The sequence below is a fragment of the Ambystoma mexicanum genome, chromosome 2p (assembly GCF_040938575.1).
Source record: "Ambystoma mexicanum isolate Mex_15411 chromosome 2p, UKY_AmexF1_1, whole genome shotgun sequence".
Taxonomy (NCBI): domain Eukaryota; kingdom Metazoa; phylum Chordata; class Amphibia; order Caudata; family Ambystomatidae; genus Ambystoma; species Ambystoma mexicanum.
This window is the reverse complement of record NC_090923.1, coordinates 913,200,001-913,226,298: the sequence shown is the minus strand read 5'-3', so window position 1 is coordinate 913,226,298 and position 26,298 is coordinate 913,200,001. Positions and strand designations below refer to the sequence as shown.

The following is a 26,298-nucleotide window of genomic DNA, read 5'->3' as shown; positions in this document are numbered from 1 at the left end:
CTGATGGTACAAAGAGGAGAAACCTTTGGCAGACCTGCTAGACTTTGCCCTGGAGGAGCAAAAAGAGGAGCGATGCTGCTGGAGAGTGCCTAGGGAACGGGCCATCTCCGTATCCGTCTTGATGGCCTGGAGGGACTAGTCGACGCACTTCCCAAACAAGTTCTCTCCATCGAAGGAGATGTCCAACACCTTCACCTGGACCGCCTGACAGAAATTAGTGGCCTTCATCCAGCCTTGTCGACTAAGGCAGACAATGTTCTCATCTGCAGGAACCCCATATCGGCAACGTCAGACGCTACTCCTCCCTCCTGGAAAACAGCGATTGCCTCCATCCTCTTATCGTTGGGGAGGAACTCCAGCATAAGCACCTGCTTGTGCTACAGCTCCCTATTGTACCCGACTAGGATCGCCAGTGCATTGCCCACCTTGATGGTGGACGCAAGCAGTGCAAATCACCTTCCGTCTCATGGCGTCCTTCCCCTCGCTGTCTGGAGGGACCGAAGATTATGAGGACGGGTTAGCCTACCGTTTCCTTGCGGCCGCCGATACCACCAAATTTGGCGATGGTTGCAACCTCAGGCACTTGGGTGCAGAGTCCGGCACCTGATATTTCGTTTGCAGCCTATCCAGTTTGGATGGAGCTTTGCAAGGGTTCTTCATGAGGGCCATGCCCTCTTGCCACACGTCTAGAAGGGGGCACCGCCAAAATGGTCTTCCGCTTAGCCTCTGGTACAAGAAACCCTGCTTCCTGGTTTCTACAGGTACAAAAATGGAATAGTACAGAGGCTCTGGAGATCATGGAGTGGAACAACCCCACTTCGTCCGGTGGGGACACCCAAGATGCTTCATCCAAATGCGGAGACTCGCTGTCAGCTGCAACGAGATCCTCGCCATCCGTAGTCATGGCCATATTCGTCCCGGTGTCTGGGTCTGCTGGGGGACAAGGGGCCCAATGTGGAGGCTGAAATGGGGGAATCTGATGAAGCTTCCTCTTTGTTGGAGGCTGAACAGGGGCCTGGGGGACCACCGGAACCAGGCCCGGGGGGCATCCTCCTCTGGATCTCTGGCACCAAGATGTGAAGGACCGACCGAATGTGCAGACATATCCCTCGGCTGAGCTGGCGGGAATCGGAAAACTAGGACCTGCACCGTTGTTGCTGTCCTCTTCCACGTCCTCGTGGACCATGTACAAGAACTCCTAGTCCTCTTCGTCCGTGGATGAGACCTCCATGGCTTCTGTCATGGCCTGGGATGGCTGTTTTGGGGCCTCGATGCCCCCCTTTTTTCCCCTGCTGCGAGGCTTGAACCCGGGCCAGAGCTGGCTTCCCCCCTTCTGGCGTGCCAGCAGACTTTGCCAAAGTCACTGCGGCAGTGTCGCGCCTTGGGGGCAGGGATATCTTCTGTGCTGCGTGGGCTACCTTCACAGGGTCAGCTTCCCTTAGCATTCGTGATAGCAGCCGCCACCAACTCTATCGTCAAAGTCTTAGCCTGTGCCAACTGTGCCTGCTTGGGCTATTCGCCCTTCTCCATCTCTGGCTTCTCAGACTTCTCCCTCAATTTAGAAGGGTTAGATTTCCTTTTCGGGGAGTAGCTCGATTGCCGGCTGGCAATGGAGGCGGAGGGCGATGTCGATTGCGCCCTATCCACCTTGGGACCTGCTTCCATTGCGAACCCGGTGAATTCAGACTTCCAGTTCTTGGCCTGGTCTTGGGCACCCACGGATGAGGCGCCCTCAAAAAGACTTAGAAGACCGATCCTCGGACCGGCCGCTCCTGAGTGAGGCATAACCCTGCTCAGAGCACGGGGCAGAGACCCTAGCATTCAGCCATATCACCAGTCTACTGTGCCCGTCTTTCTTGGAGAACCCGAGGTATATCTCGCATTCCACCGCCTTATGGTCTGGGTGCAGGCAGTAGAGGCACTGCAGGTGATTGTCTTCTACAAACACAATCTGTAGCCCGCACTTGGTGCAGTGCTTGAAGAGGCACCTTCCCTCCTCCTCCATCATGTTCAGAAGGCGCGAAGTTGACCCGATGGCCTTCTGGAATCTTCTACGATCTTTGCCCTTGAGGAGCGTTGAAATTCACAGACAACGGATCCCTGCTGTTGGCAGATGGAGAAGATAACACAGGGGTTCTTTCGGAACAAAAATAGAACCTTTTTCCGTCGAAAACACGAATCCCAACACTGAATCGTGCAGTAAAAATCTGAAGATGGCTGCCAGAGGAGGGGCTTAGGGAGATGGCTGTCTTTAGATGGGGTAGTATGACCCAGAGGACAGGGATTGGTTTAAAGGAGAAATACAGTTGGTAGGTGAAAGTGAAATTTTTCCTTTTACCAAGGATTCCCAGCCCGACGACGGAATATTCATGAGCATTTGAATCCATGCCAGACCCCATGCTAGAGAATAAATTGACAATGGATGTGACACGAGAAGCCCTTATATCTTGTCCGACACTGATCAGAACATTTATTTACACTATAAGGCTTCTCTTTGGGGAACCCCGGACTCTGAATTGCAAATAGATTGCTACGTTGGCGAACCTGGATCTTGAGAGGTATTCTGAAGATAGATGACGTTGTACGGGACATGCAGATGATAACTTTTATGGCGTCTCGGTGCAGATTTGGAAATGGGCAATTGGGTAGAAATAAGGAGTTAGAATCACACTAAATGCAGAGACTAGGAATGTTGACGGGCCCAATGGAGAAAGAACCCAATGGGTGCGCCATATTCAATTCATGTCTTCTCCATGCATGTTATCTACTTTCCTTAACAGAATGCCTTTAGATAGTTCCATTATTGACTCTTGGGACAAATTGCAAAGTACTTGGGAAAGTGAATTGGAGTGTGATATTTCGGAGGAAGAGTGGAGGACAGCACAGCGAGCAGCATATAGGAGCAAATTACATTTAAATTGGAGACTCATACATCAGAAAACCATGGGTTGCTTATACTGGACCCCAGTACGCATGTGTGGAATTGATCTAATGGACAAGGAGTTGTGCTGGGGATGTGAAAGCGAGAGCCACCCGGATTCATATGATGTGGTATTGCTCTAGGTCGAATGTCTTCTAGCGAGGTGTGCTAGACAGAATAGACACGGTCCCATCTATAGATTTTCCTAGGATGCCCTTACAAACAATTCTTCTGTCTGATGGAGGGAGATGCATGACTATGAACAGTATAGTTGTTGGATTGATAAGGTTTTGATGGTGGCAGTGAAACAGATTTTGAAACTGGAAAACAAGGAAAAAAACAGGCGTGCAGAATTGTGGAGTGATGTGCAATTGCTGTCAGATTTTGAGAAATGCATGTATCCTACGAGGAACCAGGAGGAAAACCATCTGGTTCTTTGGACGGCATTTAATGAGCTGTATGGTCCATATAAATTAATTGTGGAGTGAATGATTCAGGCAAACTGATGAGGGCTAAAGTTGGGTGTGGGTATGTGTATTTTAGTGTGCTTTGTTGTTTAATTTTCTTTTCGTCCGTCTCGTTGTCTTTTGATAGATCTGCAATTAGGGTAGGTATGTTTGAGGCGGATAACATTGCAGTTTTGTTTTCCTTATTGTCCTACCCTATCAGACACTTTCATTCCTAGGATATGTTAAGTTGTTCACATGCTTACTGCTGTATAAATGGATTCTGGTGTTACGTTGGTGAATGATGTTCATTAGTTTTATATTCTTGCTCAATCTTTGTAAAATTGACAAATAATGGTTACAAAAACAATAACATTAAAAAGGACGATGAAATTACAGGGGAACTGCTGGGAGTCATTCATCCTTACAATTTTTAGCAAGCAGTGGCAATGTCAACAGTTTGCCCTTTTCTGTAGGCATGCCAACGGCACTTGCTAAGCACAGCCGTAGTTGCATTAACTACCCATTGATGGCAGCCATTGCAAAATCATGCAAATACATGGACATGTAATAGCTGTGCCAGGCAAATGCCTAATACGTATACACAAGGCAAAATTGTTGGCTTTGCTGATTCGCGTTTCAAAAACATCAATTAAGTTATTAACTCTCAGAAGACTGCTTTGAGAGAACATTGGCAAGCATTTTGAGTCCAAACAAACTAAAGGAAAATACTTTTTTTTTTAGACTTCACAAGGCCCTGCTACAGTCCTCTGACCAGTTATGCACAGGGCACTCAGATGTTCTGCATTGTAGATTTGTAGGGTTTGAACCAATCATCACTTGTCGGCTCTTCACTAGACTACGGATTAGTTCCCCAAAAATCAGATTTTGTTACATAAAATGGGCAGTTTGAGAGACTCCTACACTAATCTAACATTGATACGTCCATGCCAGCCTCTTAAAAGTAAGGTTACCATCTTATATTGCAAGACTTCACCGATTTCCTAGCTCTTGATATGCTTACGAAACTACTTCATACCGCAGAAAACCTTAATAGCATACAATAGCGGATACAGAGAAGGCATGCCTATTTGTAAGGAGATGAAATAAATCCTCAGCAAGTGTATTGTTCCAATGGTATTAATGCATCTTAATTGTTCTACCCGTTAGCCAAAATATGGACAGAGCTTAGTTGAGTACAACTCCTCTCAACGACAAAACATTAAAGGTAGGAACAAAAACCGGTTGTTAAAATGGATTTCAAGAATCTGGCCTGGTGGACAGATTTTAGGAAGCCCCTTGTTATAGTGAACTGGGGAACTCCGAGGTTAGCCAAACCCCAACCAAGCTAAGCATGCAGAGTGGTCAAGGCTATTCTCAGTAGAGCGCCAGTAGGTCAGGGGTCCACAACAAGTCCACATAGTGAAGCACACAATAAATCAATCAATTTAAACAGGCAAGTACAAAATTACCATATTTATTCTAGGCCAAAAACACACAGAAATGAAGCAAGCGATATCACACAACACTTAATTATCAAACAAATATACAATCACCTTTAGGTTCTTAGAAACGCATTTAATAACGAACAAAATGTTGCAGTAGAATGAAACCAATTCACAGGAATTATACCCTAACTTTATAAATCCAATTCTCATGTTGCATGGGACCTTCTGCCCAAAAGTGACAAAACGTGTACTTAGAAGAGGGAACTGATGAAATGCTGCTGAAATATTCAAAGTTAAATGGAGGTAAAATGATATTCCTATCTTTTTGATCAGACGATCAAAAAGCAATGGCATGGAATAACTAAAGTGTATGCTAAGGTTTATTGTAAGGAGAACAGGGGGACGGTGATTGCATTTCAATTACTAATAGCCACCCCCCGGTCCCCCCAACTCTGATTTTCCCTGATGACTAGGTGGGGGATATAGGTTATTCTGTTGGTGGTTCCAGCAGGAGGTGCCCAGGACCTGCAGGTGCATGGTTTCTTCCGGTCAGTCCCAGGAGCATAGTGCAACTCTTGGCTATGACGAAATGCTGAAGGCACTGATGTAGACCTCTTCAGACACTTCACCAAACCAGGCGAGGTCGATCGACGTAAACTGCGCACAAGCATACAGCAGGTGTCCTTCCAGTCGCGGTTTAAGAGGTCCTTCCAGAGCAGGATCCCTTGAAGCTGAGAGGTTGAAATTTGGTAGGAAGGAGACTTGCACCACAGGCTGGTGACCACTGAAATTCTGGAGAAGATTCTACCGAGGTAAATCACTGGAGAGCTGGCAAGTTCACAGGGTTGTTCTGGGACACTTCAGATGGCTTAGGACGGGACGGGAATGTGTTGAGACTGGTTGGTCCCACCTGTACAAGGCTTCACCAGGCCCAGCACAGGGAGTAGTACATGGATCTTCTGTCGGTTGCTCATCTACACAGGATACTTGGCTTCAGAAGAAATAAATAGCTGCAGGCATCCTCTTCGTATCCTGAATCCTGGCTGGATGCAAGTCCAAACCACCCAATGTTAAAGGAATGGTTCGGTCAGAAAACATTATTGGCCAAAAAGATGGCCAATAATAAAAAAATATATATATTTTAGATATTTGTTTTAAGTCCCTATGGAAAGTTCGAGCAAATGAAGCTCAAACTTTAAAATTGCAAGCACTAGGGGACTTGCGTTTGTGGCACTAATGAAGCAAAAGCCAGCCAGCTGTAGTAAACCACTGGGTGGCTTTTGCTTCATTGGTGCCGGGAGGACGGGGACCAGATACTACAGGCAGGAAAGCTGCAGCTGCATCTCGGTAAGTGCCATTTCTTTTTTTTTTTTAAATAAGCACTAGCTGCAGGTTTTTTTCTAAGTTTTCCGGGCTGCAGGAGCCCGGAAAACTTAGAAATAAAACCGCAGCTTTTAAAACGTTGCATTTATGTTTGCGGTAGCTTCAGCTTGGAGCCCTCTGGGCTCCAAGCTGAAGCTACCGCAAACATAAATACAACATTGTGTTTCAAAAACGCTGCGTTTTTTCTTTCCAAGTTTCTCACGCTCCTCCAAGCCAGAGGAGCCTGAGAAACTTAGAAAGAAAAACCGCAGCGTTTTTGAAACACATCCACGTTGTGTTTCTGCCTGCCGTGGCTATCACTTTGGGTCTCTGGTGCTCCCCCAGGGGCTCCCCATGGAGCCCGAGAGCCCCAAAGTGAAAGCTGCTGTAGTCAGGAACAACACGTTTGTTTAGAAATACGTTTTTGTATTTGTAAATGCTGCAGTATTTACAAATCCAAAAACGTTATTCTGAATGCGGCAGCTTTCGCTGGGAGTCTCCTGGACTCCCTCAGGGTTGGAGGAACCCAGGAGACGCCACACGAAAGCTGCCTCGGTCAGAATAACAACGTTATTGTATTTGTGATTGCCGTGGTTTTCCAACCACAGCAATCACAAATACGTTATATTTTTAATTGGTGCGCCTCAGCTTTTTGCCTTCATTTTACGTTTTCTGTGCTTCCCTCCGCTTGGGGAGCACAGAAAACGTACAATAAAAGTGAAGGCAGCCTCCTCAGCTCTGCTCAGGCTGCAGTAAGCAAAAGCTCCCAGTCGGGGGCTTTTGCTGCTTGTTTAGTGCCGCAAAGGCAGAGCCGAGGAGGCTGCCTGAAATCACAAAATGGATGCCCCCTAGCGCTTCCAATTTTAAAGTTTGAGCTTCATTTGCTCTAAACTTTCCATTGGGACTTAAAAAAATATATATTTTAGATATTTGTTTTATTATTGGCCATCTTTTTGGCCAATAATATTTTCTGACCAAACCAGTCCTTTAAGGATCTGCACTAGTCAAATAGCCAGTAGTTGTCCATTAAGGGACAACTACTGGTTTCACATTTGCCCCCACACCCAGACTTTCTGGCACCACAAATGTAGACTTAACTAGACAGTTCTGCCACCTTTCTGGGCCACCCACGCTCAGTAGCCCACGAAAGCCACAGATTTCCTGGGCAATTGCACAACCGTATAAAAACTTTCCTGACCCAAGAGGGCAGGAAGAAGGCCAAACTACAGTATGGACAAATAAGCAAAAATATCATGGCACTGCCATTTTAGGGCACTACACATTTGGTAGCCATACGCTGCAAACACGAACGTGCAAACCAAAAATAATGGAAAATGTAAATGTTGACACCAGCTCATCTTTAAGCACATATAAAAGTAACTAGAAATCACATGTGTAAAAAGCTATGGTGATAGAAAAGCATCCCCATTGCAATTCACTGTTGCTGTGTGCAATATTAAAAAGTACAAGAATTAAAAAGGTAGACATTTCCCCAGTACAGTGAAGGACTGATCAGGTTCTCCTGATCAAAAAAGCCAAGGGAAGAGAAGCTAAGTCTTAACACTTCCCTTCAAAAAGTCAGGATAGAAAAAAGAATGGTGTTTTACATAGGAGACTATTGAGGCAACATTGTAAAAAGAAAATGTTTTCCTAACAGGGAGTGCTTATAAATATGCTGACCACCAGCAATAACAGTTCATTTAACTTAAGACTACCTGGGTTGTTTGGGGGGGGAGGGGGGCTTGGGTTCTGGATGTGGGTGGATGTGGTTTATTGGGAAAACTGCACAGTGACTGGCAGATGATTTGGACATGAATCCTAGCTTCCCTAGTTGGCAAGAATTGATCCATTTGGGCACACCACTTTTGCTCCATGAACCTCAGTTTCCTTCTCTGCCAAACGTGGGAGCGCTTTGAAATCAATTGTACACCTGTACAATTTGCTATATTAAATCAAAAAGATTGGAGAGGAAAGTGGACAGTAGGTTTAGCAACAAATGTGCATATTTCTAAACCAGAAAATACAGGTTCACACCAGGTTTCTGTTATGTTTATTTTATAGTTAACATTGTCAACTTGTAATACTTCACAATTGTTAAAACACCAAAACATCCCATTACCAAATCCAATATACAAACATTAAATAAAGAAACTTCAGTTATATAAAAAAAAAAATAATAAATATCAAAGCAACATAAAAGAATCCAACTTCAACGTCCGAACCAAATCAACGCGCAAGGTAACTATCCAACTTATTCCTGCACTTTCAAGCCCTGCTTCAAGCTGCAGTAGAAAATACAGGTTCACACCAGGTTGGTTTCTCCAATTTGGCTGCAATCATTTGATTTTGGGAAAATCACTGAACACCAGTTTAAACTGCAATATTAGACCAAAAGGCGTTTAGGAGAGGTATGGTCTAGTGTCTTACAAGATCGAAAAATTAAATCATATTGGTGTAGTAATTGCTACCCATCACTGTGTTGCTGCTTGTAACCATTGTGGACCTGCTTATTAAAAGTCAGTGTGCTTTTAGTTTTAGGACATTTTAATAGTGGGCATAAGTATTTTGAGCAAACACTAGTTTGTGTTTTGGTTGACCCCCAACAGATAACATTTGTTTCTCAAATTTCTTTTTACTAGCAAAAAGTGGGTTGAAGTCAGGCAATATTGGTTGGGGTTGGTGTGAAGGAGGTTGGGGCTACAGAGGGACGGTGGAGGCGTGGGGGAGAGGTGTGGCTCTGTATCTCACACCCGTTATGTGGTCAAGAGGTCAGAAAAAACAAAAGATACAGTTCCCAGTTATGTGGCAAGATCAGTACCCTGGCCTTGTTACAAAAGAGAGGGGAACCTTCTTCAAGTATGCCAGTCTTGGTCCTGTGGGTTTAAATAAAGAACCCCAGCTCTGGCTCCCCACCCTGGTGCCAGCAAGCTTTTTTGCATACCTCCATCCTCAACCTTACCTTGTAACACACAGACCTGCCAGTATTTCTGCTTCTTTCTAGGAAAAGTAAGAATGGAAGCAAACGACAGAAAACCACAGCGAGGGGGCTAGTTGCAAAGGCCCTCGCATCAGCCAGTGGGAACAGAGAAAGCAGACACAACCAGCCAGACCATATCTTCACATTGAGGCGAGAAAGAATCCAACGCAACTGTGCGAGCCACAGGGAGCTGGAAGAAAGCACTACAGAGAAAGAGGAAGGAGACTGCTATGAGCCCGCCCTGACAATCAGTGGACATGACAAAAGGGGATTTAGGACCCGCCTCTTTTTTTTAATTTTTTTTTTAAAGGAGCACCCAGCACTCCGCTTGCGAAGCCACAGTTAGAAAAGTTCTCTTTTAGCACCTTCTTTCTCTTCATATTCTTTGGACCCCCAAACGTTTTGCTTTTCATTGTGTCGTGACTTTTTACAGTGAAGTGACTCCAATGGCTTTTGCTCACTTGTTATGGGAAAACTGGCTAGTCTTTCAGTCAGTACTGGGAAACTCAGTTTCCCTTAGTCTTGACTTTGTTGCCTGTTTCGGTAACGTTTTAACATTGCACTGCATTGGAAGATGCGGTTGTGCAATGGGGTGTCTTTTGTATGACCCTGGACTACACTCAAAGGGATTTGTTGGTTACCTAAGATGTGCCCAAGGACAAACTGGTGGCAACAGTTACTTTTTACTGCATTTTTCTTTAGCTTTACCGCGTTTGGCTACTAACAGTGACTAGTGTCCCAACATGGAAAGCCCCCCCAAGTTTTTTGTTTGTTCCTTGGATATCTTGGTGAGTGTGAGTGTGAGTGTGCGTGTGCGTGTGAGTGTGTGTGTGTGTGTGTGTGTGTGTGTGTGTGTGTGTCCCTCTCTCCGGAAGTGGGTTGGGACAGTCCGGTCCCAATACACCTACTGGCACCTGAACGTCTAGTGAACATGTTTGAGTCAGACCCACAGTCCCACAGCCATTCCAGCAGATCTGAAGGGGAGCAAAGTATCCTGCCCCATCTGTGAAGACCGTGAAAACCCATGGCCGATCCCTAAAGAGACCTGGCAACCAATTCTTGCTGCAGTCCCGGTGGAGCCCTGTCCAACTACTGATCTATCAAGACCCACGTCAGGGCTTAGACCCTCTGGACCAGTGGGAACAACTGGTCCCAGCGTTTACTGGTACCCCAGCAAGTTAGAGCCTTCGCAAGTGTCCTGGCCACCTCCATTTAGGGCTACCGCGGTAGAAGTGCATTCGTTCAGAGTTTCGGCCTGGAACACTCTGGGTCTTCAGCATGTCCAACAAGAGGCCTTCCGGCGAAGTTTCAGCTCCAATGCATCGACTGGTTCCGAGATGGAGGCCTTCTTCGATGGCACCAACTGAGACATCTGCTGTCACAATGCAAAGGTGACCATCCCTAAAACCGGCTTTCCCGCATCAGTGTTTCCTGCATTGTTCCTGGAGAACAGGTTGCACCAAGCTCCTGTTCCCGACCGAAACCATTGTTGCACCCGCAGCTCCAGAGCACCAGCAACCGGAACCAAAGGTGGGAAAACTTACCTGAGGCAACCCTCCAATGATCTGCCAAGTTTGAGGAGAAACCAAAGTATGGGGGGTAAGTTTTAGCTATACTTACCTGCCCTACCCATCTCCACCCTTGAAATGTTTGAATAACTTTTGAAACTTTTACAATTGTTTGGCATTGATAAATTCTGTTGCTGAATGCCCTCCAAAAGCTAGGAGCAGTCTTATTACTAGAATACATACTCTTCTGACTTTTGGACCCATCTGCACGTCCTCAGGAACCCTCCTAATTTTTTCACAACTCCTAAATGCTTGGACAAACCTAATCACTTCCCTTCCTTCTTCCTTTTACAGGTATGGGGGACTGGGGGTGAGAGGGTGTTTGAACTGTTTATTTTGCACCAACTACAGTTCCTGTATACATGTTTTTATAGTGTTTAGTATTGTGTGATATTACCTGCCATTAGTCATTTTTCATAGTGTGTTTTATAGGCCTAAACTAAATATAGTATTTTGATAACTGTCCAAGTGTAATCCTTAGTGTGGACTAATTGTGGACCCCAGACCCCACTTACCTCTCCTGAGATTTAGCCTTGGCCTCTCTCCGTGCTACCTTAATTGATTTGGCTAAACTCCGAGAAGTTGCTCCTTGTTCACTTTAACTAAGGGTTCTCCTAAACATCTATCCACCAGGTCAGAGTTTAGAAATTCATTCTGACAACCACTAAAACACCAGGGATTGAAACCACATAAAAGGCACTCAGCAATGGGCAAATGGAACCTCTCCAGTTTTTAAGTGCAATTAGTGGAGATTGCTTGAGAGAGGCAGACTTTTTCCAGCTATCAACTTATTTGGGTACAATCCATAAAAGTACATTTGATAAATACTAAGTCAAAGCATAATAACATTACATTTTATCTAATGTTCAAATATAAAATCCAGCTACAATTTAGCATCCAGTTTAAAGTCAATCCCATAAATGGGTCCATTTGCAAGACAAGTGCATAAGGCAGGTGTCCCTAATGTATACATATATAAAGCATCCCTTACTTAAGTTTATTATAGTCAAGCATATCACAGCTGGTTTAAGCCATAGGCTAAGAGGCTTATGATAAAGGGGACAGAAATGTAAGAATTGTTCAACTGTCCTCCTATGAAACACAAAGCGTGCCTTAAGAAGATTGCCAATTTTTCTATCTTGCTGTAAATGAAGACTGATGTACATTTTCTAAACAACATTTTATCAACACATTTTAACAATTGAGGGCTGAATCAAATCTTAGTATTGCTTGAAACCGTATATATTTTTTAAAGCAAGATAATGGGGGTTGGATTTAGAGCCGTTGCATTACATAACGCATCACTCCGTAATCAATCTCCATAGTCCTTCAATACAATTACTTCTAATGTGTGCCAACATTACAATCGCCTTTTCAAAGTGCTACCAACCCTAAAGACACCAACCTAATTTTCACATAACACTAACTGAATGTTCTCGGCGCCCTGGGAGGTCATGACATCTGGGAGAGCCCAGCGACAAGGTATCCATTTCCTGTTTTTCCATGATTTGAGCCAATATAAAACAAGTTTGAGTTTGGCAGTATATTCAATACCAAAAGAAACCTAGCTCAGGTTTTACAAGGATCGAAGGAGCACTGGAAGATAGTGCTCAGAAATGGATTTGTGCTGAAGGTCCAAAACGTTAGAGGCCCACGCTTCCGTACCACATGTAGCTGCCGCAATTGCCTGTGCCTTGTACACCCCCATACCATGTGATCGCACCCTGCCCCACACAAAGCATTTAGAAAAGTTAGTTATTGCATCACCTCTCTTAGATAGGGTCAAAACACTTTTCTCCATCAGGCATGACAACTTAATTGATCTGTGTATTCAAACCTCCAGACAATCAAATCCATCAACCGTCTGGAAGGATCCCCTCTCCAAGACTAAGCATGAAGCTGGGTAGACCTGCAACTCTCAGTGGAGGACAAGGCATACAAAGTCTTTGTTTTAGTAGTATTTATAGGAGGCCCCTTCTCTACAAATGTTGAATTTCCCTTGTAGACCACAGGGAGTCTTAGAAAGAAGAACTGACACAACTGCAAATGGAAGACTATCAGGTTTGTGACCAAGGCTTGGCGCATTGACCTCTAGTTCCAAATGTCTAACCGCTAGATCATTGATGTAAAGTGAGAATGCACCCCTGTTTAAGAGCAAAATACTCAGTGTGTCCTTTGCAAAGAGACTATTTCAATATATTTTTGACACAAAGTCTCAAGGAGCAGATAAACGGTTGCATAGTCGTCTAGTGGGCACCATCCTAAAGTTATTGGTATCCAGAATACAGAGACCATCACAGAAAGCAGGCATACAGGCGTGAACATTTTATTGCAATAATGTCCAGGGTTGTAAATGTGGGACCGTATCAAAGGAAAATGGGAGATGTTTAACCCAATTTGAATCAACATTTGCAGGTGCACCTCTAGGCATTACCTTTAGATTGTCTGGGAGCCATTGAAAAATATTAATTTAGTTTGGTTTTATAAAGCATTGCAAGTCACCCGTCACCATTTCAAATGGCCCATCTTCCTTCTGGAAAATGCCTAGATACAAAGTCAGGGCCTCTTACTGCAACTGTGTAAAAAGTGGTGTTAGTCCCAAATGTTGTAACTACCTTTTCTACCTTGCAGGAACAGAGCCACCAAAAATAACTTCATAGCAGTATGCACACAATATATCAAGTTACCAATGGGTTGCACAAAAAGGTCTGGGAGTCCCTCCACCGAGAACAAACATGGTCGGATACCTATTTTATGGAAGGTACAAATACGGTTTAGCTCATTGTACCTTTCACAGTGTAGAAATATCTATATCAGTCTGCCCACCCGCCCCCACGTAGGCAGTCCAGCGCTGAAATTCTATGCAATTCTCCTCTGAACAAGAGCACCAACAGCAACCCCAAACCCGTGTTTCAGCCTAGTCAAGCCTCATCAGTGAGGCGACGCTGTGCCTCTCTAAGCAGTGAGCAAGGGGTCCGCGTCTGAAATTCCCTGGGTAATTTAGGGTTAAAACCAAAGTTCCTAAAAACGCACAGAGGTTTGGGAGCCCCCATCACCAATAGGTTAGCCAAGGTGCCTTCACTGGTACATACAACCTAACTAATCAAGCCCTTCTTTGACATTCAAAATGACCATTGACAACCAAAATCTTTAGATTGTATGTAGGCAATGTATAGACTTGCCACACATTTCCATCAACTGCCCGGGAGCAACCATGTTTTGCCAAATATTGCCAGGATATGCACTTTTACTCACAATTGAGAAGCGCCAGCAATTTGGCTGTGCCCAGCTTCTTTCTGATGGCAATACCGAGCAATGGTGCATGTACCTGGACATTTAATGACCATACCTTTCAGCAGAAAAGGGACGTAACATTTTGTAAAGCACTACTTTACATGCTGATCCCCTGGTCCTCTAGTCTGTGGCGATATTGACTCACTGAACACTACTTCCTCTTGATCATCAGGTTTTCATTCTTGGTGAATTTAATTTTCATATTCTTACTGCCAAGTAATCTTTCCTTTTCTCCCGATCACAGACTCTTTTCACCAGATTCAGTCCCCCCCCCCCCTCCGATCCCCGCAACTGGCATCTCTCTCTCTCCGAAGTCCCAATATCCGTGCCCCCTTTTCTCACCTCTGATTATTTCCATTTGGCCTTTCTGTATAGCCTTCTTGCCATCCCTACTTTCACCTTTTTGTGACGTGACCTTTGTTGCCGATGTCCACCACTCTTGCCTTTCTTACTGACTTTTCTCTTCACCCTGAATCTGCTACTCATCTTCAGCCATGCCATTTTCTCCTGATGCTCACTGTACTGTTGCCTTTTGTTACCTCACTCACATCCCCAACCTTGGTAAGATGTTTCTCTAGACCACTCAATTCCGTTCACAAACTTGAATATCTATCGCCGATGGAAAGCTCCCCCTCCACCTGACTTTGATGCGTCCTCTTCTCTTCACTCATATTATGATACTTCATGCTAACAATCCATTACTTCTCTATCTCTACGTCCTGGTCATGTATTTTCTCATCTTAATTTGTTTGTACTTTGAAGCGGAAGGTGATAAATTCAAGGTAGCATCATGAGCACAGACTTTGCTTCTGACTTTAACCCTACAATCAACAATCAATAACAAATTATTATTCATCTACTGCTCCGCTTCTTTACTCCCCTTCTCTCCTGCTTTTCTCCTCTACCGAGAGACTACAATTGTTCTTTTATCTTGTTAGTGTAGCCTCCTCTTATTCCTCCTTACATGACCACCTCCTCACCAATTTCTTGCTCTCTACTAGCCATTTCGTTGTCCCTTTTAAGGAGGTCACTATTCTGCCCATTCTTAAAAAAACACCCGTTGCTTCCTCCCTTTTCCTCGATCACACCATTTCTCTTCTTCCTTTTAAACATCTTCAAATGGATATTCATGCTCAACAATGTGTGGATCAGGTCTCAAATTCCCCTCTCACCCCACTTCAAACTTGCTTTTGGGTCTGCCCTCACAATTGAAACTGCCCTTTTAAATGTTACCAACATAAGCATTTGCTTTGGTAGCGTGAACAATCATTTCTTCTTGTTCCTGTGGACTGATATGATACAGAGGATCACTCAGTTTATCTATTTCTCCTGATATCTCAGTCTCTGCTCTTAGTTTCCTCAGTTTCTTTATCATCACTCATTCTGTATCCTTGGTGGTTATTTGTAACCGGTTTACTCTGTTTCAATGGTCCACAAGGCCCAGTGCTCAGACCTCTTATTTGATCGTTTTATCTTTATACAATTCCTTTCTTCCATCACTCTTTTGTCTTAAATGTTCACTTGATTACATGTTGACGATTCTCAAATCTGTCTTTTCTTTTTCTGAAAAACTTCACATTTTTATTTTTGTCTTTGAGCTATTAAGCCCTGATGCTTGCTCATTCTCTATATCTTATCTTATACAGGACTGAACTGCTCCACTTTCCTGCTTCTTCCCCTCATGGCTTATCTTTCCTTCCTATTTCCTGCTTGACTAGCTCTTTTCCTCTGCTTGTCATTTTGGTTTAATTTTTGTTTGCTTGCTGCCCCCTCCTCTCACATTTCTTCCATCTCATTCCTGTTTTTATCAATTCTACAATATCTTCAAATTTCGTCCTTTTCTTACTTACTCAACTACTAGGACTCATTACACTGATCTTTTCTCGACTTGATTATTGCTCCGCACTTCTTCTTGGCAGTCGGCATATGCTCTCTTCTCAGATTACCATTAGGTTCCTTTTTCCAGTACCTGCCCCGTTCCTCCATTTCGCTGTTCATTGCCTCTTTTGATTGGCTCTCTTTTCCTGCCCATCTTCAGTTTCACCATCTCTGTATTGTTTTTAAAGGTGTACATTTCTGAGCTCCTTCTCATCTTTCTTCCATTATCTCAGTTTATAGCCCCTCACAGACTCCTTTTCGCTTGTCTCTTAAACCTAATTTTGTCCTCTACTGTTAAAATTGACATCATGCCGATTGCTCCTATTTTAGGTATGCATTTGTTTTTTCCTTGTGTACATCGCTTAGGTCCATTAGCTTTATAAATTAAAATAAACAAAAATAAGGTCACACAGCACGGCCTGAAATGAAATACAGTACTCTGTCCACTCATTGCCATGTCATAAGAACAGTTGGCAGCAGGGTCACCAATCAGCCAAAAAATTAAACACCTACCAAAATAAATGGCCTTTTTGTGACGCACGGATGTGGTTCCCTCTGTGATACGGGATGGTTCTACACTATGCCCTACCTGAACAGCACTCCTTTGATGACCTGCCAGGCATTGGGAGGCGGTTGTGGCTGCTGCTGATTTTCTTGTGGGGTTTCTGCAAGCTGGTCTCCTGCCACAGCTCCATTGCTGCTCACCTGTGTAACAAGAAAACAAAAATAATGTAAACACTGGGGGTAAATAATCCTACGAAATGAGAATGAAGAGTAGACATGGGGTGTGATGGAATATGATCACCACACAATGAAAGGAAACATCCTGAAAAATCACTATCATATGTAATTCTACCAGAATAATACATTCAAGTAGAAGAGGTAGCAACAGCTAGCATCAGTTGCTTAGCCTGATTTGTGAAACACCAGCAAAGTGGCTCAGAATCTACTGCGCTACTTTTGGCGCCACTGATAATCCAGTTAATGGTCCATGTGCAGAACTTGGCCCCATTCTGAGGGATAGTCAGAAATCATGCTTGAAGTGCTTTTATAGAAGGGACATGAAGCGACAGACAAGGCACACAGACAATGCCACAACACCCAAATAGATACTAGGAACAGACCCACACTCCGAATATTTTTATTTAAAGCACAAGTCAAACTGAGAAATCTGTCACATTGGTACTTGCATTCATACAGCTTTGAGTGTACATGGGGCCAAATTCAGGTGCCAATGCCTTGTCCAAGCATCCCCCAGAATAGTAACTACATTAAAGCACATTACAGGCATTCGTCATTTAAGAAATCACCATCCTGTAAGGTGGGCATAGATGTGTGCTGGTTGACCAATACAAATTTGAGGGTCAGATTATTAATACAGAGAGAGACTATTTTAAGTTTGAGAAGTGGCATGGAGCATTGCACTAGAAGCAGCATAAGCTTTGTCCTTAAGGTGAGGGAGCCTGTGTGTCTAAGCAGCTGTTCACATTTGACAACTTGGGAGATTTTAAAGCAAAATACATTGTTTCGAGTGTCACAGGAGATGGTCGTTGTGGCCAGATCTAGATCACGTCAGCCACTTTATAATTAAAGCATGCTTTCTTAATAATCAGTCTTCCAACATCCCAATGTTGGTGTGGACTTTAGAGGGACTTATTGTAAGAGCGCAGCACTTTCCCATAAAGTTATGTGAAACTCACTCGTAATATGGCAGAGCATCAAGGCTTCACTCTTCAGAGAGGAGCAGACTGGTGTAAAGTACATAGTACACACAAAGAATAACATAGCAAGTAAATGACTCCCACATAAATGTATAATGGAAATATGCAGTATTTAAGCATCATAATGTATGTTAAGTCCAGAAACAATTTAAGGTAAATACTACAATATGAACACACACGATGTCCAAAGTGCACATCAGAAATACAGTAGTACCACTGAAACACTCAAGACGACAGCGTTAAGGTGGGAGGGAACAATGGTTAGAACTTTACACACAACTTTTAAAAATATGTAACATCAGCATTTCTCGCTGATTTAGAGGCTTTGGGTTAAATATATTCTTTGGGCTCCGGGTTGGGAGTTTTGGAGGCTTGGCCGATTGATGCTTCACTCCGCCATGCTTGCGTTGTATTCAGTCCCAGTATCTTCCTTGCACCACTACCGCCTCTTTGTTATTAATAAATCATTACTCGCCGTAATAGCCTTTCTGATGATTGCATCGGCTTAAATTCACATGCTGTGCATATAGTCTCCAGTGGTAACCGCAGCGTATTGCATCTTGTCTTTCGAGAATCGAAAGGGGACGTTGACATGGGCGTGTCTGTAACACTATCCCTAACATGTGTAGTGTACCCAAATTCCCTCACGCAGCAAGGTCCCTCCGATTGTATCTTTTCTGCCATGGGGTAGCCTAATGACTATTGTGAGATATCATATCGTATCTCTCCAGGACTGAAATCTCTGCACTGGCTCACATTCAAAACCCTCTGCATTGTACACATGGCCTTCTGGGGCTGCAGTACCTTCAACTCTCTCTCCCTAAAGATCTTCCTTCTCGTTCGCTCATCTGCCTCCAACTCCCTCAGAGTCAGTCGCTTCTCCAAGCAACGAGTTGGTGGCAGATCACTCTTCGGCAGGGGCCTCTCTCTGGAACAGCCTTCCTGCCTCCCTAAAACTCCGGTTCCGGAAACACATCAAAACTTTTCTCTTTGCTTCAGCTTTCTCCCCACCCCTACCCTGCTGAATTCATCACTGAAACTGCACTGGTTACCTGGCCACCCTTTCTGATCTCTGGCCCAGGCCCCGTCAATTGCCCACCTACACTGCCTCCCTGGCAACCCCTGCACTTGGGGAACGTTTTCAGTATCCCTTTGATCCCCCTACCAGCACTTATGTCTGCACTTCCTTGCACTTGCCACTAGCTGGCTGTTTTATTTTTCCTATTTATCCTATTTATGTCTATTTATTCCACTTTCCCCATGTATTGCACTTTCCCCTCTCCCCTCCCCCGCGCACTTCTCCCCCCCCCCTTCCCATGCACCTGCGCGATCTGAATGACACCTGGCATAGTAGGATCGTTGTCTGTCCTTCCTCTGTCCCCCCCCTTGCCACGTCACGCCTTGAAACACTTGTGTATAGGCGCGTTATAAACGCCATATCATATAAGAGAGAAAGTAGTAAGACGTCTATGTTCCTTCCACCCGAGCGGGGAGGAAGGGTGGGCACATGTGAATCTAAGGACATACAAGCATCAGAAATGCTATTACAGTGAGTAATGCTTGCCTTCGGATGCTTGTTTTGATATATATATATATATATATATATATATATGTATATATATATATATGGCATGGCATTTGTAACCCGCGTATACACAAGTTTTCAAGGCGCGACGAGGCAGGGAGGGGGAACATGGGGAAGACAAACAACGATCCTACTAGGCCAGGTGTCATTCAGATCGCGCAAGTGAAAGGGTAGAGGGAAGGGAAAAGTGCAAGGGGAAAGTGCAGGACAGGGTAAGTAGAATAAAAAATAAATAGGGCCAGATGGTGGCAAGTGCAAGGTAAGTGCAGACAAGTGCTGGGAAGGGGGGCTGTAGGTATACAGAGACAGTCCCGCAGTGCAGGGGTTGCCAGGGAGGCAGCGCAAGTGGAGAGTGGCTGGGCCAAGGACCGAGATCGGTGAGAGTGGCCCAGTTGCAGATTCAGTGCAGTCTCAGTCAAGAATTTAGCAGGGGAGAGGGGGAGAGAAAGCAGAAGCAAAGAGGAAGGTTTTGAGGTGCTTCCAGAATCTGGAATCGTTAATCTGCTTAGTATCACATGCTGTGCATAGACTAGCGAGCAGTACTCAGAGTTGGAGGTTGTTTGTGAGAAGGAACAGTAGTGAAAAATATGTCTTAGAACTGCTTGTCCCACCTGAGAATCAGATCTAGAATGAGTGTCTAGGCAATAGTGTTTTGTAAAGGTGTGTACAGAAACCCCAGGTTGCCGCTTTGCAAATGGACTCTAGGGGAACATTTGCAATGAAAGCTATGGAAGCCACAGTGCCTCGAGTAGAATGTGCTCTAGGCTTGACAGGCAGTTCTCTCTTAGCCAGAGTGTGATGCAATTGACAACTCACCTTCAGATGGCTGATTTAGAGACAGGATTCCCTTCTCTACCAGCTGCCACTGAAAAGAAAAATTGGTTTGTTTTTCTTAGTGGTCTAGTGCTTTCCAGGTAAAACATGACTGCCCTTTGCACATCTAATGTGTGTAGGCTTCTTTCAGCCACGTTAGGGGGGGGTTCTGGAAGAAAGTAGGCAGTTCTATTGATTGGTTCACATGGAAATAAATTTGGCGCAAATCAAGGGTGAGTGCGCAGAACCACCTTATCTCCTAACTATAACAAAAGGGTCTAGAACTGAAAGGGCCTGTAGTTCACCAACTCTCCTTATAGAAGGGATAGCCACTAGGAAGGCTGTCTTATAAGCAAGATCCTCGAGACTTGCTTTATGCATAGGCTCAAAAGGAGACCTCCATAAGTCTAGTCAATACCACATTCAGGTCCCATCTGGGAGCCGGGTTAGAAATAGGAGGATGAACCCTTTTACCCCCCTTCCATGAAAGCCTGAATAACTGGTATTTTCCATAACAATATCTTCTGTTGTGACGTAGCTTAGGCTGAAAGAGCAGCTAAGTGAATCTTCAGGGAATTAAAAACCAGTCCTGAATCTATTAGGTGAGTCAGGAACAATACAATGCGAGTAGGAAAGCAGTCAATGGGATTGATGTCCTTGGAATTGCACCACATAAAACGCTTCCATTTACTGGAGTAGCAATATCGGGTGTTAGGTTTCCTCGCCTTCCTAAGTATGTCCATGCATCTCTGAGGGAGTTGTAGGTGCTGGAACTCTATGACCTCAGGAGCCAGGTCACTAAGTTCAGGGTTTGCAGGCATGGATGAAGAGTCTCCCCCTTTGTCCTGAGATAACCTGTTGTAGGGGCAAAGGCAGTTTCATTGGAGGAGATATGGACATCTCCATCAGATGAGAACCAGGGTTGGCAGGCCCACATGGGGGCCACTAACAACATGGCGACTAGTTCCTGCTGCTTCATCTTCTTGAGTAGGTGGGGCGGGGGGCGTAAACAAATTTCCACGACCATGCTATCCAGAGACCATTCCCCTTGGATCGGTTCTAAGGGTACCTGGAGGCGTAATCTTGCCATTGAGCATTCTCCAGAGTTGCGAACAAGTCAATCTCTGGGAAACCCCACTGTGCGAAAACGTTGGACAATGTCTTTGTGTAGTCGCCATTCATACTCTACGGGCAGTGGCAAGTCTCTGCTGAGCACGTAGAAGAACAAGTTACTTTCTTACCTGGTAACGTTCTTTCGATGAGATGGTCTGACGACGTATTCCAGATCTATGACAGTAAGCAGCACAGCTGTGGTGATTACTGTCATCGATATGGAATATGTCGGAGGACCCCAATCCCCTCAAAGGGGACAACAGGAACATCCTGTGTTTGAGAGCCAATATCCAAATGTTCTGGGACAGCTTGGATAGCCCTATAGAGTGTGCCCCCCCCCTGTTTATTTAAGTAGTACATGGCCGTGGTGCTGTGAGGATCAGGACTGTCTTCCACTGTAACGGTCTCTGAAAGGCTTTAAGTGCTTTAAATACAGCTAACAGCTCCAACAGATTTATGTGGTTGGATGCTACTTCTGGGGACCACACGCTGTCTGTTGAAGCAGGTGAGGGCCCCCCCCCAACCTGACACCATTAGAGATGAGTCTGTCGCGATCGCGGCTTCTACTGCGGGGGTGGTGAAGACCTTTCCCTTCAAGAGGTTTTCCCTCGACCACCACTGCAGAGAGAACGAGGGTTGGCGAGACAACTACCAGATCTTCCCATTGTCCCCTGGCCTGACACCACTGGCTGTTGAGCCACTCTTGCATGGGACGCATGCGCAGATGTGCGTGAGGCACTAAGTAAATGCAGGACGCCATAATTCCTAACAGTTGCATGGCTTTGCGTACCGTCACCTCCCGACTGGCTACATAATGAGGGATCTGAAACTGCATGTTTTTAACCCTCTCGCCAGTATCTTCGTAAACACCCTTGGCGCTGAGGCAATGCCAAAGAGGAGTACTTTGAAATGATAGTGCTCGTCCTTTATCATGAACCTTAGGTAATGTCTGTTTGCCAGCAACATTGAAATATGAAGGTGTGCATCTTTCATATCCAGTGTTGCCATGTAATCTCCCTGTTTGAGCAGAGGGATTACTTCCTGTAACGTGACCATACAAAGCTTTTGAAATTTACCAAATTTGTTCGCTGGGCGCAAGTCTAGCACAGGCGGCACATGGTCAGATCCTTTTTGGGTACAAGGAAGTACACTGAATAAATACCCTCGTTTACCTGTAGAAGAGGGACGATTTCTATGGCGCCCCTTTTCCTGCAGGATCTCAACCTCTTGCAGCAGGATGCGTAGGTGTTCAGGCGTCAGGCGTCTTGATTTTGGCAGTCGGCAAAATTCTATGCAGTACCCATGTCCGACTGTCTTTAGCACCCACTGGTCTGTTAACCCCACCCATGCATGAAGGAATGATGTTAAACGTCCCCCAACCGGAGAGGTATGGAGGGGACCCGGATCGGCGGGTCATTTCTGACCTGAGGCCAGGGAGCCTCTGGGGGTGGAATTCCGGCCTCTACCCTTTCCACAGCTTTGTTCTCTAGGTGGCATGTTGGATCCTTGTCCTCAAGACCAGTTGTTTCCTGAACCATACTGGTTTTGAGGGGAGCGAGATTGCCCACAAAAGGAACGACGAGAGCTGCACCCTCTCTGTAGTGAAGGCCTTTGGGTAATCTGGTTTAAGGTCTTGAGAGTCTCATGTTCCTTCTTTGCTTTCTTCAGTGCTTCATCCACGGCCTTACCGACCAAGTTGGTCTTCTCAACTGGCTTGTTTAATAAGGCTGCTTGGGTTTCAGGCTTAAAACCAGAGTTCCTAAACCAGGCGTGCCGTTTTAGTAGTGTACCCTGGGCCAAGGTCCTTCCCGCTGTTCAGCAGCGTCCAAAGTGTCCTTAACAATGTTGTGGTTGACTTGCTTGCCTTCCAATACAATTGTGAGCAGTTTAGCCTGCATTTGTTCAGGGACCTCTTTAAAGGCCCTTTTGCAGCATGTTCCACTGAACACCTGAATAGCTAGCCAGAGCTATTTGGGTGGAGAATGCAGCAGCAGTCGTAACCCTTTTTCACAGTGCATACAACTTTTTGCCTTCTTTATCAGGTGGTGTGCCTCACCTGTAGACAGGGGGGCACCTGCCCCCTTTCTCATAGTCGTAACTACCAGGGAATCGGGAGTGGCATGCCCTTTAATGTAAAGGCGGTCAGTAGGAGAAGGGCGAAGCAACTGCTCTACCCTGGGATTAACCGCCCTGGTCTGGGATGGTGTTAACAATGAAGGCGCCAGACGTCTCTTGATGGAGTTCAGTAAGGGAATGGCCTGACTGGCAGGAGGCTTTTCCTTCAGTATGTCCTCTACAAAGTCTGAATCCTGCACAGCCTCCTCAGTGGTGATTTGAAAATGTTCAGCCATTTTCTTTATGCCATCTGACCATCCACAGGTAAGGCCTGACGGACTGGATTGGTAGGAGGGAAATCCAAAGAAATAGCATCAGGGTCCGGGTTAGGAGTTGGGGACGCCCAAGGTCGATCAACCAGATGGCTGTCTTTCCAATTATCTATGGGATCAAAAGGATCATCAGGGTCTCCAAAGGGATCATCCTGTATGTAGGTATTGATAGGCACCTCGTTATCAGTAAGGTCAAACATTCTCTTCACGAGGATCCTCAAAAAGGTCCTCTGAAACTTAGCCATAGGCGTATTAGGAAGCTCTTCACGAGACCTCTAGGGAGCAAACCTCTGAGAATTCAACAAACTTCTCGATTCTGTTCATGCACCCCTTCAACTTCTCCCTGGTCCACGATGATGAACCACAGGAGTCCAGGGGAGGAAAGGGATCTTGATTTTCCTCTCAAGAACTTCTTTTTCCTTCTAAGGTCTTGGATAAAGACAAAGGGCTCCGAGTACTCATTTCGAGGCTCCAGGCGTTGTGACGTGTGTCTAGACGCATCTTTAGAGCATTCTTTCTGTATCGACTGTTCCTTTTGTTTAACCGCCAAAGTGATCCTCGCGATACTATCGCTGATGCTTGGGGTTACAGGGAGGCGTGACTGTTGAGCTGGTAGTTGCGTGGTGGATTTGGGCACCACTGGGGCCTTCACTGTGTCCGAGCTTTCTTCTGAAGCGTCTCGACAGCCGCATGCGATTTGGTGCTAGCGCCCTTACTTTTGAACTGCCTGGACGCATGCCGCGGTTGCGGGGAGGGCTGGCGATCATAAAGATCAGCAGGCACCCCGGAAGTATAGGGGGCCTGGGACGGACACTGCGGACTGAGATGCGGTAAGGTCAATGGCTTCTGGAGTGGAGCATTGGTCGCCAATCCCTTTGTCACACTAGGTGGCTGTGGCAGGGGGGAGGGGGGGGGGGATTACTTTTGGCCTGCGACATATCATAGGCCGCCCATCGCTTCAAACGGCGCTCCTTAATAGTCTTGGACCGTAGGAGTTTACAGGCCGCCACGTAGTCGAGCGGGAAGACAATTATTGCACCAACGGTGCTAGTCTTTCCATGGATATTTTGCCTTACAGGAAGGACAAAATCTAAAATAGTCCTGTCCATAGCGTAGGATTGTGATAGCGACGACAAACCGAAGGGAGCAAAGAGGGGAAAAGGAAAGGCATTCTTGAAAAGAATATGACCACCCTGACACCACTCTCCCTACTGTACAGGCCGGCCAGAAGGCCCGGCCACGTGGTCGGCAGCGCCGACCGGATTAACAGCCGTCGAAATACCGTCATCAGCAGTGGCACAGGAATCGGCCGTCGAAGGGAGTGAAAATGAGAATAAATAACAAGGTCGAGAATTATAACAATAACGCAATGTTTTATGAAGAGCTCTGCATTAGGGCGACTAGAGGGACTGCAACGCTTGAGGGATTTTTGGGTACACTACACGTCACGTTAGGGATAGTGTTACAGACACCACCATGTCGACGTCCCCTTTCGATTCTTGAAAGACAAGATGCAATACTCTGCGGTTACCACTGGATGTCGGACTATATGCACAGCATGTGATTTTAAGCAAGCAGATTCACAAGCATCAGAAATATATTTATTTTATTACAGTGCCTGCAGTAGCGGCCCTGAAGGTATGGTGAAGTTGCACAACCCACAGGAAGAGCATTTTTTGGGCGCCTTATAACTTTACTGCCCCCAGACGAACGCTTACCAAACTTTGCAAAAAATAAGTATATGGTCCTGTCAGAATTTCACTAGGAAATTTGGTGAGGTTTCGTCACGGGGAGGGGGCAAATTTGTTAGGGGGGTCCCAAAATTTCTGTTTTTCCATAGACGCAATGGAAAACAATGTTTGCTCACGTCTACAGCCCAAACCGCTGAACTGATTTTCACCAAATTTGCGGCAGGAGCGGCAGCTTGGTCCCGAAAGCGTGTTTCTGTAAATTTGCTGTAAATCCATCCTGTATTTTCTTTTTGTTTTGTTTTTTAAATGGCCCAAAAGAAGGTACAAACAAAGATTTTGATATCTGGGTTCGGTCCGCGGACGGGCCTCCGATTGGCCAAGAGGGCGACGTGATGTCCACGGTCATCGGATGGGCCCACTGGATGGTGAAAAGCGTCAAGTCAGATTTTTTGGAAACGGCGGCCATGTTGGATTCACAGACATCTGCCGGTGCCCGCGAACATCGCAGTGAAAAACCTATTAAAAAACACAACATTGCACGGGTCAAACGCAATAATCCTTGTGGAGGTGGGGGGGGTGATTACGATGGGATGGGATATGGCCGTAAGAAGCCAAAAAACAGGTGTTTTTCATCCCTGAAGTCCACGAACAGTCTGGATACAGTCCTGTGATGTTCACGAGCGCTTCAGATGTTTGGGGACATCTATGCCTATTTCTGAATTACTGGGTTGGTGGAAAGCAGTTTTTAGATGGCTTATAAAACTAAGGCACCACTCAATGAAACGTGCATGAAATTTTGGAATGTTATTCTAGACCGGATTCTGAATGGTTTTAAGTGTGGAGCTGTTTTGTCAAGAGGGAACAAAATTCGAGGGGAGTCCCAAAATATTGTAAAGGGTTATAAATGTGGTGCCATTTGACAAATCTACATAAACGTTTTAATAAAGATTTTAGATCTAGATAAACATGTATTTTTAAAGTTTGGTGGGCTTTTGTCAAGAGGGGGCTAAATTAGAAGGGGGGGGTCTCACATTTTCAGATGGCTGATAACTTTGTTGCCGTTTGACGAATGTGGACAAAAGTTTTCATAAAGAT

The 26,298-nt window shown here is 45.3% G+C and overlaps 1 protein-coding gene across 1 annotated transcript in view; it reads right to left on the bottom strand.

Annotated features, from left to right (window-relative positions):
* Positions 1–26,298, bottom strand: part of CLPTM1 (CLPTM1 regulator of GABA type A receptor forward trafficking) — a 667,007-nt gene that overhangs the window by 552,960 nt on the left and 87,749 nt on the right. Inside the window, exon 2 of the mRNA XM_069644626.1 lies at positions 16,483–16,598. Coding sequence (XP_069500727.1) covers positions 16,483–16,598 — 116 coding nt within the window. The remainder of the gene's footprint in view (positions 1–16,482; positions 16,599–26,298) is intronic.